General features: G+C 45.2%; 1 protein-coding gene across 47 annotated transcripts in view; it reads right to left on the bottom strand.

Annotated features, from left to right (window-relative positions):
* The window catches only part of ERI3 (ERI1 exoribonuclease family member 3), a 127,116-nt gene extending 115,554 nt beyond the window's left edge, over positions 1–11,562 (bottom strand). For 10 of the 47 annotated variants that reach the window (XR_011532840.1, XR_011532834.1, XM_070593258.1 and 7 more), the window contains exon 1: positions 11,479–11,562. Coding sequence is in view for 14 of the 47 variants with exons in the window: in XM_070593160.1 (XP_070449261.1) it covers positions 9,033–9,108; positions 10,928–11,065 (214 nt within the window). In the remaining 33 variants the exon portion in view is untranslated. Of the gene's footprint in view, positions 1–9,032; positions 9,178–10,927 lie in introns of those variants that run through there. The other 37 variants (XR_011532775.1, XR_011532774.1, XR_011532780.1 and 34 more) reach the window with 14 other exon arrangements.
* Between the last annotated feature and the right edge of the window lie 1,318 nt (positions 11,563–12,880).

Genomic DNA, 12,880 nt, shown 5'->3' with positions numbered 1-12,880 from the left:
GGCCTATAAATCCAACTAATACATAAGACAACCTCAAAGAGTACATCAATGTCTCCTGCATCCCTAGAATGTTCTGCACCTCCCATATAGCAAACTATATATATCCTATCCCCTCCCATGGACAAATACATTGATGGCCTGAGGTCTTCTTACCTGCAGGCCTTGCTTTCTCACCTGATTTCAACCAAACAAGAAGATTCTCCTGTAGGAAGTCTTGCAAACAGACATTAGGAGACCAGGCCTCCACATGTCAGTAGTCAATGCATTCCATACTTCTCTTACCTCTAACAACTGAGTTTAACTCAAGTCAAGAAACAGAGAGCGGCTCTTCCTCTTCCCTTCCTGAAAAATCCAGTCTAGTGGCTTTAGAGCCATCAAGGCAGAGAAAGATAGGTGTCTACACCAGTTGGAGTGGGGGAAGCCAGAAGCATTTCGGGGGGAGTATCAGAGTCCAAGCAGGATGAGGAGGGCATCCATACAGAGACAGGAAGGTGTGATGTAGCAAGTCAGAGCCCAAATGGGGTTGCAGAGGGCATCCACATGTGTGGGGGCAGAGTGTGACGTGGGGAGTCATGGGCAGGGTAAAACAGGCACCCAAGAGAGGGAAAGGGCAGTGGCAACAATGAGAGATTAGTTACACACAGAGGGACTGATCAAAAAAGAGCATATATTAAGGGTAATGCGAACCAGGTTTCTCACAGAGGATGGAATTAAAATATGGAAAGAGAAAAAATCTGTGGTGTTGGATTGGAATTGGAAGTTAACAGTGTGAACCCATGGTTTCTGATATATATAATATATAAAAATAAAGCTGGATGTAAACGTGAGTACGATACATTGTAAATATGAGCATGATATACGTATATGCAGATATATATACACACATGCATATATTCTAGCTCTGTCTACTGAAGGGTCAGGGAGCAGCAATGCTCCAATAACAAGGAGCACATCTAGCACCCAGTTGCCTTCTAAATAACATTCTCCACTGAAAGAACTACAGCTCTTTGGAGAAATGGCTGATTCCAGGGCTGTCGCAGGGTAAGTACAAGATGAGCCTAGAGTATCTTTTCGTTCCAGAAAGCAAGGAAATACTCAAAGAATGATGGGAAGATATCAAAAGGATGCAGAAGCCAGCTTGAAGAGGCTCGCTCTGCCAAATAAATAATGATATTAATGGATTATAATGTACTGAATAAAAAAAGGAAACCATGAGTCCATAAAGATACAAATAAATAAATAAAATTAAAGTTTGATAAGGGATAGTCACATAGTTTCAAAGTATCTCTCCACAGAATGCTTATGAATTATAACAGGGAGTCAGTTCACAATGCAGAAGGCTGGCAGATAACACCTTAACAAGTGATCAAAATGAACATCACCAATAACGGGATAAATCAAAATCGTGCACCACATGATAGGATGCAATGAGAACAATGCATCATTTCTGTGATATTCCTGTTGAAGATGTACACCCTGAAACTAATCATGAGAAAATATCAGACAAACCCTAATGAGGGAGAGTCTATACAATAACCAGCCTGTGATCTTCAAAAGTATCAAGGTCATGAACATCACGAAACATTTACTGAGGAAAGTCTAAAAGAGATTAAAGAGACTTGATAACTAAATGCAACACATGATTCTGAACTGGATCATTTTGCTACAAAGAACAATACTGGGACAACTGGAAAACTTGAATGGGGTTTGAGGCTTAGATGGAGATAACATATCAATGTGAATTTCCTGGTTTTGATGGTTGTATTGTGGTTAGGTAGGAAAATGTCCTTGCATGTAGAAAACACGTGCAAAGTATTCAGGGTGATGGAGCGTTAAGTTGGCAACTTAACTCTCAAGTGGTTCCAGAAAGAAGTTCTTTGTACTGTACCTCCAACTTTTATGTCAGTTTGGGCTATTTCAAACTTTTTAAAAATCCATATGCAACGTGGATTTTAAAGAGAAACAGAGAATAGATAGCACGTGAGAGAGCAATCTCCTCATACCGCACACCGAAGGGAGGCAGGGAGGCTGGCAAAAGCCAGCCCTCATAGCATGGAGTTTCCATCATAAGCACCCCCACTCATGCCCCCTCAGTGGGCACTCCTGCCACCATAGGAGACTTCTCAGGAAACACCCCTGCACTCCCTGCAGAGGCATCCTACCGCCCTCGTCCCCTCTAGCACCTTAGGGATTTCCCTTTTCTATTAATGTCTTCATACTTTAGTCACAAGTTTGCAGAATATAAGTATATAACTTATATTATCAGCTGGGACTTTGAGTATCTAGTTGAGGGGCAGAACTCAAAAGAAACAGTCTATGATTCTGTGTATTTCTGCACGCTCTCTTTCATCAGAGACCAAGATTTATACACACTTATTCTCAGACACCCTTTTCCTTCTCCTAGCAAATTAAAGGTAATAAGTAACCTATGGCAAGGAGGAAAATGAATGATTCTCTCCTCAAAATGAAGGAACCAGCCCCCCAGTGGGGACAAGGGAGGGGTAAACAGGGACTGCCACAGGGCCAGCCCGATTTGGAGAAACAGGCCTGGGCCAAAGCCCCTGGAGGATGGTTTCTGTGCAGACTATTTACACAACAGACACCAATGGCTCCTCTGCAGCCATTACTGTCGGTCAGGTAAATAACGCATGTGCCAAAACACACATTTAATGAGGGAAATAATATGCCTTTATAAAAAGCTTCAATCTGTATTTACCTGAGAGACCAGAGAAGCACCAAATCACCAGATTAGTGGAACCACAGAGGAGTCATTCTGGTGTCTTGGGTAAATAGACATTTTATAGCCTTCCATTACTGGAGGGGGGAAGGGAGGGCAAAGGGAGGGGGCCATCCTTTAATATCCACATACACAGGCCAGGGGAGCCTGGGGGATGGGAAAGAAGAGAAGCCCATCATGAAACACAGGGTCTACTCCCACCCCATCTCCCCAGCCACATATACTTGGAATCTCTGGAGAGGATAAGGGTTTCTACCATCTCTGGATTCAATCCATTCCATTTAAAGCCAGATTGGGAGGCAGCGGGACATTCTAGAGAAACTCCAAGGCACCAGGGACAGGTTCTGAGTCAAGCTGACTAGAAGCATTGAGACAGCTACAGCTTCCCCAGTGCCCAGTCCTGAGGCAAGTCCCTGTCCCAATCTGACCCATAGTATCACAAGTGCACCTGAGTTACAGAGGCATTAACAGAGAACGCGGTTAATACCTGTCTGGAACTCACCCAGGCACAGGCTCTGTGCTAGGCAGCTAAAAATAGCCTGGGAAAAATACAAACTGCATGCCTTCAAAAGTCATAATCTTCAGCCTCACGAATGCATCCTTACTGCCAGACCACTTCCTCTGAAAATCACACTGTCAAAGGTGAAAGAAAACCTAAGAGGAGACACAGTCCAACCAGCCAGGGAAAATGAGCCCCAGGAAGAGAAAAGAACTGCCCAAGGCCCATGTAGCAAGTAAGAGTAAGAACAGAACCCAGGGCTCCTGACCCCAGACCAGGCCACTGCGCAACACAAGGAGGAGCCTGACCACCCAACCCTCAAGCTTCTCTGCAGTCTCACAGTGGAGGCCAGGAGCCCGAGGGCTTGGTCTAGTCTGCTGAAGGCTAGAGGTTGAGATAAACAAAGCTTGACATGCCCTGCAACCTCTATGCAACTTCCTGATAGCCCCAAAGTGGAATGGAAGCAGGAACTCTAAAGCTGGGTGTTCACCTCAGCAAAAAAGCTCCTCTCTACAACCTATCACTTCCTTGGCCTGTAGGCTTCAGCTGCTTCTGCTCCAAGGCAGGGCTAGGGAGAGCTTGTCCAACATCAGAAGCAGCTGCTAAACCGAAACTACCAGTAGAGCTAAAGTCACTGAAGACCTTCAGGAACACCAAATCCTGATAGCAACACCACAGGCCACAGCAGGCTCACTCTCCCCTTCAATGAGCCTATCTCAACAGCTCAAGGCAGCACACAAAAAGAAGTGACTGTGATTTGCCTGCCTTTTGCTAACCCATCAGCCACACCCAGGAACTTTGGCAAACTCCACCAAAGGGCCCAAGCTGGGAAACATCTCTTTGCAAAGTCCTGCAAGTCAGTTTTCAGGGGGAAAGTCTCGTGTGAGTCACACAAGATGGGGCAAAGGCTTGTTTCCTAACACACGATAAACAGGATAGAAAGGAAGGGAGGGCAGGGTATGGTACTCTCATCCCTTTAAGCACCTCCCACACTTGTAGACAGCATCTAACCCCAGAGGAGAGGTACCCAGAACCTCCTATACCCCTGCTTCCAAGATGGAACTGGTATAGAAACAAGGAGTCATACAGCCGAGTTCTTAAAACGCTGGTATTAGAAAAGTCAAGCTTCAAATCCTGACTTCATCACATATTCTTTGTAATTTTATAGCTATAACAATACCTATCTCTTTGGTGTTCAATTCAACTATACAACGTATATCAAGTACTTTGCACAATACTAAGTGCTCAATAAAAGGGAGCTATCATTAGTACATGGAAAAGAGGAAAGACCATTTTCTGAAAATCTACTATATACCAGGCACTGTATTAGTGATTTACATATTTACATATTTCATCTCACTTAATCCACATGAGAAGACTAAGGCTCAGAGGCACTCGGCTCTTCGGGGTCCTGTTCTCCGCTCCAGTGTTTGAGAGCCCACATTTCTCCACTTGATGATTCTCCCATCAGCCAGGGGCTAATGGTACATATCAACTTCAGTTTTCTTTTGAGGTAAGGTGGGACTTTAACTAAAAGTAACTCAACCACCAGCAATAATTAAGTCTGTCCAAATCAACCAAATTTGGTTTTCATAATAAATTTTTTATACTTTAACAAGAAAAACTAATTGCAGCCCTGGGTACAAAAAGCAGAAACAGGAAGGGGTCCTTTGGATTAAAACAACTACAACCCAAGTCAAAGCCTCTTCTCAAACCCAATTCCAGAGGGGCAGATCTTCCCATCTCACAGAGCAGAGAAAGCGGCAGGAGGCAGGGTGACATCCAGCCCTTGCTCAGGTCCCCAAATGTGATGTTTCCTTTTACGAATCTGTGCCTTGGCAAATGCTACTCCTCGTTTTGGAATGTACTTCCATTCTTACCAGGCAAATTCTTGCTGTTTCTTCGAAATCCAGCTCAAATTCCTCCTTTTAGCAGCTTTCTCTGACCCTCCATCATAAAGTTAATTGCTTAAGTGAGATCCAGTGGCACAGTTTATTCCTCTTTCATAACTTTTATCTCACTATATTGTAAGATCGTAGTTATGTTTCTCTTCCTACCAGTAATTTTTAGGGAATTAGGTGAGAAGGATGGAAGATAGGAGGTGTGTGTGTGCGTGCGCACACAAGTGTGTAAAAAAGCATATTTGACGTAATAATTTCTTGGACTTGCTTCTTTGTCAGACTCTAATGCATTTTAAACTTTCAAGTAGCAGTAAAGAAAAGCATAAGATTAGTTTTTTCATCGAAATAGGGCAAGAGTTTAAAAAGTCTGAGAAATACTGAGCTAGACATAGATCTTTAAGGGCAAGGACCACGTTTTATTCATTTCTGTATACCTGGCACCCAGCACGGGGCTAGGCACAAAGAAAGTGGGAGTAAATGTTTGCTGAATGAATTAATATGCCCACAGTCATGATGTCAATTGCTCTGGAATCAGAACAGGTTAGAACAGAGCAGGGCCTGAGTACCAAGCAAAGCTTCTTTTCTTTCTTCCTCTCTTCCTCGTCCTAGCCCACCCCATTCTGTCCTCCCTGGTTGAAGAGAGAGAGAGAAAGAAGAGCACGCATTGCCTTGGTGCCAGAATACTATTAAAAGGATTAATTTAGGGACCAGTGTTTGGACTGTCACATCCAATCACTACCCACAGATCTACAGCTTCCCAAATCAAGCTCATGCAAAGAAGAATCAATTGCAAGGACACAGAGGGTCTGAACAGGCATACTAATGGCCTCCTGAGGTGCCAGCGGCCAGCTCTGACACTCCCATAAATTATCCGCCTTTTGATTTTACCTGTAGCTGTGGGGCACAAGGCACAATTTTGAACATATCAAAGCAATCTCTTGTAACCCAAGGCTCCCCCAAGAATGTCCCCAAAGGAGGACGGGCTAAAAACAATGACCCAAAGGGAATCTGCTTCCCCACAGGCCTGTTCCTAGCAGTCATCAATTAAAACCCAACAGGACCAAGTGGATACAGTGGGACCCAAACCAAGCCTAGCAGACCTAGACAAGGCATACATCAGAGAGCAGTTCTGCAATGACTACACATCTCTCACTCAAAGGAAGAGAAATCACAGCAATAAACTAACACAATTTCATCTGGAGGTAAATCTGCACTAGCTCTGACAGTACCTCACAGCACGACCTCCAGCAACACACTTAACCTTCCTGGGCCTCAGTTTCCTCACAGGGGTAGCAAGAACAATAATGCTGACCACCTGACCCACTTCCCAGAGTAGTGGCGAAAAGTTATAAAAAACATTTGAGAGGCACTTTACAAAGATACAGGGCCACGGGGTGGCAACACTAATAAATGACCCCGACAGACGGGGAGAAACGACTGGTCACACTTCGGTGAATTTCTTTCGGGTAGCTGCTCACTCAAATCGCTTCACTGATGGGGTTGGGGCTAAGGTCCACCCTGAAGAAAGTTCTGGGATTCTGAATGGGACTCTTGCTGTTTGAAAATTGTCCATTATGAAGAGGGGTGCATTGCTTTAGTTGTAACTTCCTCCTGTCTGAAAATTGTCCATTATGAAAAGGGATGCCTTGCTTTATTTGTAACTTCCTCCTGTCTGCTGGCTGCCTCTGCCAGGGACTATGTTTCTATTATATGACCACAGTGACAACTGTAAGAACCCAAAACATACTAAGTAAGCCAAAGGTCAACTCACTCAATTGCTGGCTGCTTTTTAAAAAATTATTAATAGTGTGAAACACTATTAGTAAGAAAAGTTAAAGACACTGTGCATAGAGCTTTACATACATTATCTCATTAAATCCTTTGACCAACCTCATTAAGTCCCATTATCTCCATTTTACAGACAGGAAAGATAAACTCAGAGAAGTCACTTGCCCAAGGTCACACAAACAGTGTTATCAGAAACCTACAGGCTTCCCTTCAGCAATACACGTACACTGGGGCTTGCAGGAGGAAGACAATTCATCGGATACTCAACAAATACTTTCTTTAGTCCCTGCGCCTGACACATACCATCAGACCTGAACTAGGAAACATTCCCCAAACCAGAAAAAGGTCATCAGTTTGCTACAAGCAAGGAAAGGAAAGACTGAGTAGGGCATATATAGAGAGGACAATTCCTTGGAAAGCTTAGGAAAATGGGTTCTCCTCCATGTGTGGATAGTTCAAGAAGTTCAAAGCAACTGACATTAAGCTTTGAGCCCCAAGACCAGGAACCCTACCAGGGCTCCATTTATTCCCCACTTCTTTCAACAGAAAAGAGTTCCCGAAACCTTTCATTCATCCTACACCAACTTTCCCTTCCTACATCTTTTCTAGTCTATGAAATAGGAGCTGGGATTGCCAACAACTTTTGGTAGACATCTTTTAAGCTCCAGATGGCCAGGAAATTAGTAAAGAGAATCAATATACACATATATGCAAAGATTCAGTTATACTCAATTTTTAAGTGTCAAAATACTGCCTCAAAGGCAGAAATATAAAATACTACCCATGTAACTCCCACAGCCTCCTTACTGTTCTCTGCCTCCAGTATTGGCCCCATTCAACCCATTCTTAAATAGTGGAATCAGAGCAAACTTTCTAAAACACAAATCTAGCATCAGTCCATTGCTTAAAACCTTTCAATGGCTTCTTACTGCTCTTATGATAGTCTGATCCAGGGCTTGGCAAACTATGGTCCACAGGCCAAATCCAGCTATTACCTATTTTTATAAAGTTTTATTGGAACATAACCATGCTCATTCATTTTCATACCATGGCTACTTTCATGCTATAACAGCAGAGTTGAGTAGAGTTGAATAGTTGTGACAGAAACTCACAAAGCCTAAATATTTAGTACCCGGTCCTGTACAGAAAAAGTTTGCCAACATACTCTAATTTTCTTTCCACCCACCATCTACTCCTAAAAGCTTATACAGCCCTGGCCTCTGCTTACCTTTTTTGCTTCATTTCTCACCATGCTCTCCCGCCCCCTGACCACTGAGTACTCTATGTTTCAATCACTGAACTTCAGTTTCTGAAACTCAACAAAGCTCTGACCTTCACACTTGATCCCTCATGTCTTCATCTAATTCTAGATGAGGAGGTTACTTCCTCTGAGAGCCTTCTCTCAACCCACCAGTCTAGGTTGGGGACTCTTCTGAGTACTCCCAAAGCACCTATACTTACCTTAGTATAGCACTCTCAGAGCGTATCATAACTGCTTCTTTACTCTATTGGTCTCTCCCATGAATCTGGAAACTCTTTGGTGTCAGGGACAGCGGCTATCTTGTTCACACAATCCCAGGACCTAGTAAAGTGCCTGCCTTCTAGTTATTGAACAAACAGCCTCTAAGATCCTGGATATCAATCATCAGAGTCCATCTTTTTAGCCAGCCCCAATCCTTGTAAAATGGAGATAGGCTGGGATTAACCATCCACCCAACAGTGACCCACAAGCCAAGATCCCAAAGGCCTTGGTCAAATGCATTATCAAAAGTCAAATGATTGTGTTCCTCCTATTGTCTTAAGATGTCTATTTCTCAGGATAAAGGATTATTCTGGCTCTATTCAACCTTCCTTAACCTAAAGTACCTGCTCATGCAATGCCCACAAAGAAATCACGACAGAACTTGAGAGTCGGGATCCCCCACCTCCAACTCTCATCACTTACAGACTTTGGGTAAGTTTCAGTAGTCTTTGAGCATACAGTGTCTTATCAGAAAAAGGTATAGAACAATACAAACTCCACCAGCCCCCACCACCCACCTGCTAAGCCCAAATACTCGTAAGGAAGAAGTCAAGCCAAACTTGACCATGCAACAAGGATTCTCACCTCTCCTTACTTCGAAGATGCCAAGACTGGCAGCTGGGGATGCTGAAGGTTCTGTGAGAGCTGGAAAGCCCCAATGCTGTGGATAAATACACATCTCTGCAACAAGTCTACTTCAATATAAAGGATCAAATCCCCAAGGGGGCTGCTGTTTGAAACAATTTAAGGACCACACTATAATTCAAACTCCTAAACTCAAACTACTTTGGGATAACAACTATCTATGTGGAAGGACAGTGCCCTTACAGAGCTTTCAGAAGTTACGAGTACTACATATTTTAGAATAATAAATTTTATGTTCCCTAGTAGCATACTTTTCTTCTTAAGGAGGCTTCTCACCTAGAAACACTAAACATTTACAGTATCTGAGCTTGGACTGACAAAGATGACCATGAAGTGGCGGCTCTCTGAATAATCTCAGAATCCTAGTCTACACTGGTAGGACTGACAATATTCAGAACTCAGGAACTGAGGCCAGGTTTGGGGGATGGCTTGGCTGCCACAAACTCACAAGACATACTGCAAATGGCCACACAGACCAGGAAACACTTGCAGGATACTTCAGGTCTGCCTCAAGTTCTAAGAAAGTCAAGGTAACCAAATGCCAAGTCAAATCACCAGTGGACACCTGTCATATTTACCACCTAATTCAGATCTTCCGAAGGACTAGAAGTTGCAGAGGTGCCCTTGTAAGCTAACAATGCCCTTTGCACAAAGAAACGCCTAGGTTTGGAACCAACCTATTCCTGTCTACCACTCTACACATTTAAAACTTTATTCTACTCAGATCCCCTGGGAAAATGACACCAACTTACCCCACCACAAAGAAAACACTTTTCAAAATGAAAGGGAATAAAAGCACTTTTATTTGGAAATTTCAAGTCGGAAGGAAAGCTCTCAGCCAAGCTCTGTGACCTAGCTAGCCGATTATTTACAGGATCTTTGGGCAGGAATTGTTAATGAGCTTTTAATTTGGAGTGCTTAAGTTGCCAAAGTGCTCTGAGCTCCAGTGAAGCACCACAGAATCCATAAAGGAAACCTTATCAATCACTTCCCGGCAGCTCCCTTCCCCCACCCACGTCTCTGATGAAAGGCAGCCAAGTGGGTTTCTAACCAAGATCACAGACACACACATTAGTGGAGTCACACTCCACATCCCTGTTTATAAATTGGCTTTTAAATGGTAGGGGATTCAGGTATAATATACTTAAGCTCCAGGCACAAACCCACTAAAACAAGGCATGCTGTGTATGATAAAGTCAGAATAAAGCAGAATTTGATGAAGCCAATTTCTGGTAGAAACTCTACAATCAAAAATCATTCGGCCAATCACAACCTACTATAGTTCAAACAGTGTTACAGTCTTTAGCCAATGGAATTCGTGGATTTTTGCCCTTCAGTTGGGAGACTGATAAAATGTCTGACAAGCGCTAATACCATAGGAAGTGGACAGAGACCTAGAGCAGAGGCAATGATAGGCACTATCAGTTTGCAAAATCCAGCCCTACGGACAAAATCCAAAGCCCCAATGAGGGGCCACATTCACCATCTTTCAAGTCAGCAAGGAGCAGTTACATTTTGCAAGAATTCGCAGTCAAGCCCCAATCCAAGTTCATGCCGTTTTGTTTTAAGAAAACACCTGTTGCTGGAACATTTGAAGGAAAAGCAAACAGAAAGCTAGTCAAGTCAGGCCCCTGACTCCTCCTTCCTCGTCACTACTATCACCGCTACAGATTTACAAACAGGTAAACGGCTAACCTTGTGTGTAGGTGTGAGTGTTAGGGAGAGGGGAAAGGGGATTTTCTATCCACCTCCTTGCTGAGTTTCTATCCTCTCTGGTCAAACCTCTCTTCCTCTTCCCTAGTAATCCCAGGTAGGAAGTCAGCACCCTTAATCACCTCAGCCGGTCTGTCTTGCAAAGCCCTGCCCCAGTCCCTCTCCGCCAGAACGTTACTCAGTAGATCACGCATCCAGGGTGAGCACATGGGCCACCCCAGGCTGCACAAACTGTGCGCGCCACGACCCTCACCCCGCATGCATTAACCAGGGCCCAATCTGGGGAGGCGCTCCCCATCACCCACCCCGGGGTGTTGCCCCCAACTCGGACCCATCCAAGTCCAGGGGAGAGTAAGAGGAGGGGCAGGGGGCCAGGAGACCAGCCCTCCTTCCCAGGGCCGCCCCCGCCCCCCGTCAGCGGCGGGAGAGGCTGTCGCCATGGCAACGCCCCCTCCTCGGGGCCAGCGCGGCAGGCTCCCTCCAGGTGCAGGCCCCGACGTTTCCCTCGGCCTCAGCAGGCGCTCGGGGCAGTTTACGGCGGCGGGCGCGGCCCGCGCCGACTGCGGCGTCGGCCAGGCAGAGGCAGGGCCAGCTCCGCCCGCTCCCCACCGCCCGTTCCCGGCCGCCTCAACAGCGGCAGCCAGCACCACGAGTCCACAACACACCGACTCACCTCCGCGCACTCTGACCCCGGCCGACGCGACGGACGGGCGGGCACGCTGGCCAACCGCTGAGCTCGCCGCCGGCTCCTCCAACCAATGGGCTGCAGGGGGGCGGGGTTTCTTCTCCCCAAATGCTCCCTCTCCCGCCGACATGCGCGCTAAGGTGCATCAAGATGGTGACTCCCCGCGGCCGGCCTTATGGGACTTGTAGTTTTGAGGTTGCACGTACTCAGAAGAGAGTGAAGGTGGGGCTTACTTCTCAGCAAGGAAAGAAATTTTTAATAAAACGGGAACTTTCTAAGGCCTAGAGCGACCCAGGTTTTCCCACCTGCCAATATACCCAAAAGGTGAGTATAGGCTTTTAGGGTGACATATTTAGATGACACCTTCTCTGGATTCGTCCATTCAACAAGTCATTGTTATCATCTACTGGCTGAGGTGGTCCTAGAGGAGACCTGAGAGGAGGGGCATTTTAGGCTAAGTAGAAAATGCTTTTCTTATGAAGGGGCTTCCTAAGGAAGAGGGAACTTCAGGGTTAAAAGGATTCTGGCCTCAGCCGTGGGGAGCTTCCACAGTCATTTTCTTCAGTCAGCTGGAGAGAACGCTGGCCAAGGCCAGAGGTGTGTTTCTTCATCTTGGTTACGGCTCCCTGCGAAGTCATGGGTACCAGATTCTGAGCTGGTAAACCCCAGCCTTGGCCAAGCCAATGATAGCTTTGACAGCCTCCCCATCAGCCAGCTTCGATCACCAAGCCCTCTGACTGCCATCTGCATATTTTCACTTAAATATGATTAAATATTTTCACTTAAGAAAATGATGACGTTTCTGGACCCTACCACCTCTGTGAGATCTGACCTTAACATAATGGTTCCCACCTGAGCTGGGAATGCCCAGTAATGCTCCTATCAGGGAATGCCTTCCTTAATCCCACATAATGAGTTAGATGAGTCTGCTCTGCACCTACAGAATTTATTGCATTATTTTATAATTGTCTATTTCCTTGTTGTCTCCCCCTAGGGCTTCAAACTCCTTTGAAGTAGGCATTATTTCCATATTGTTCATGCTGTATCAGTAACACCTAGCACAGTGCCAGGTGTCAAGCAGGCATGCAGTAAGTGTTTGTGGACAAATGAGGGAATAAACATCAGCAGGGACAGGTGTCACTTAACCAAGGTCAGTAAAGTAGGGGCACATCTGCCTATCCCCCACTTCGTGGAGCTGGAATTGGGTCTTCCTCCTCCGATTAATGTTGTCTAGACATTAATCTCAGTTGATCAATCAGTCAACATATATTTATAGTGCCTCTGCTGAGTGTCAGGCACTGTTTCTGTTGCTGAGGATTCATTGGTGAATAAGACGTAGAAAACCCATAGCCTCAAGGAGCTTTTATATTGGGGAGGGGAAGGGAGAGGA

This window comes from Equus przewalskii, chromosome 2, assembly GCF_037783145.1.
Source record: "Equus przewalskii isolate Varuska chromosome 2, EquPr2, whole genome shotgun sequence".
NCBI classification, from domain to species: domain Eukaryota; kingdom Metazoa; phylum Chordata; class Mammalia; order Perissodactyla; family Equidae; genus Equus; species Equus przewalskii.
The sequence above is the reverse complement of the archived record's forward strand: the minus strand, read 5'-3'. Positions and strand labels throughout refer to the sequence as shown.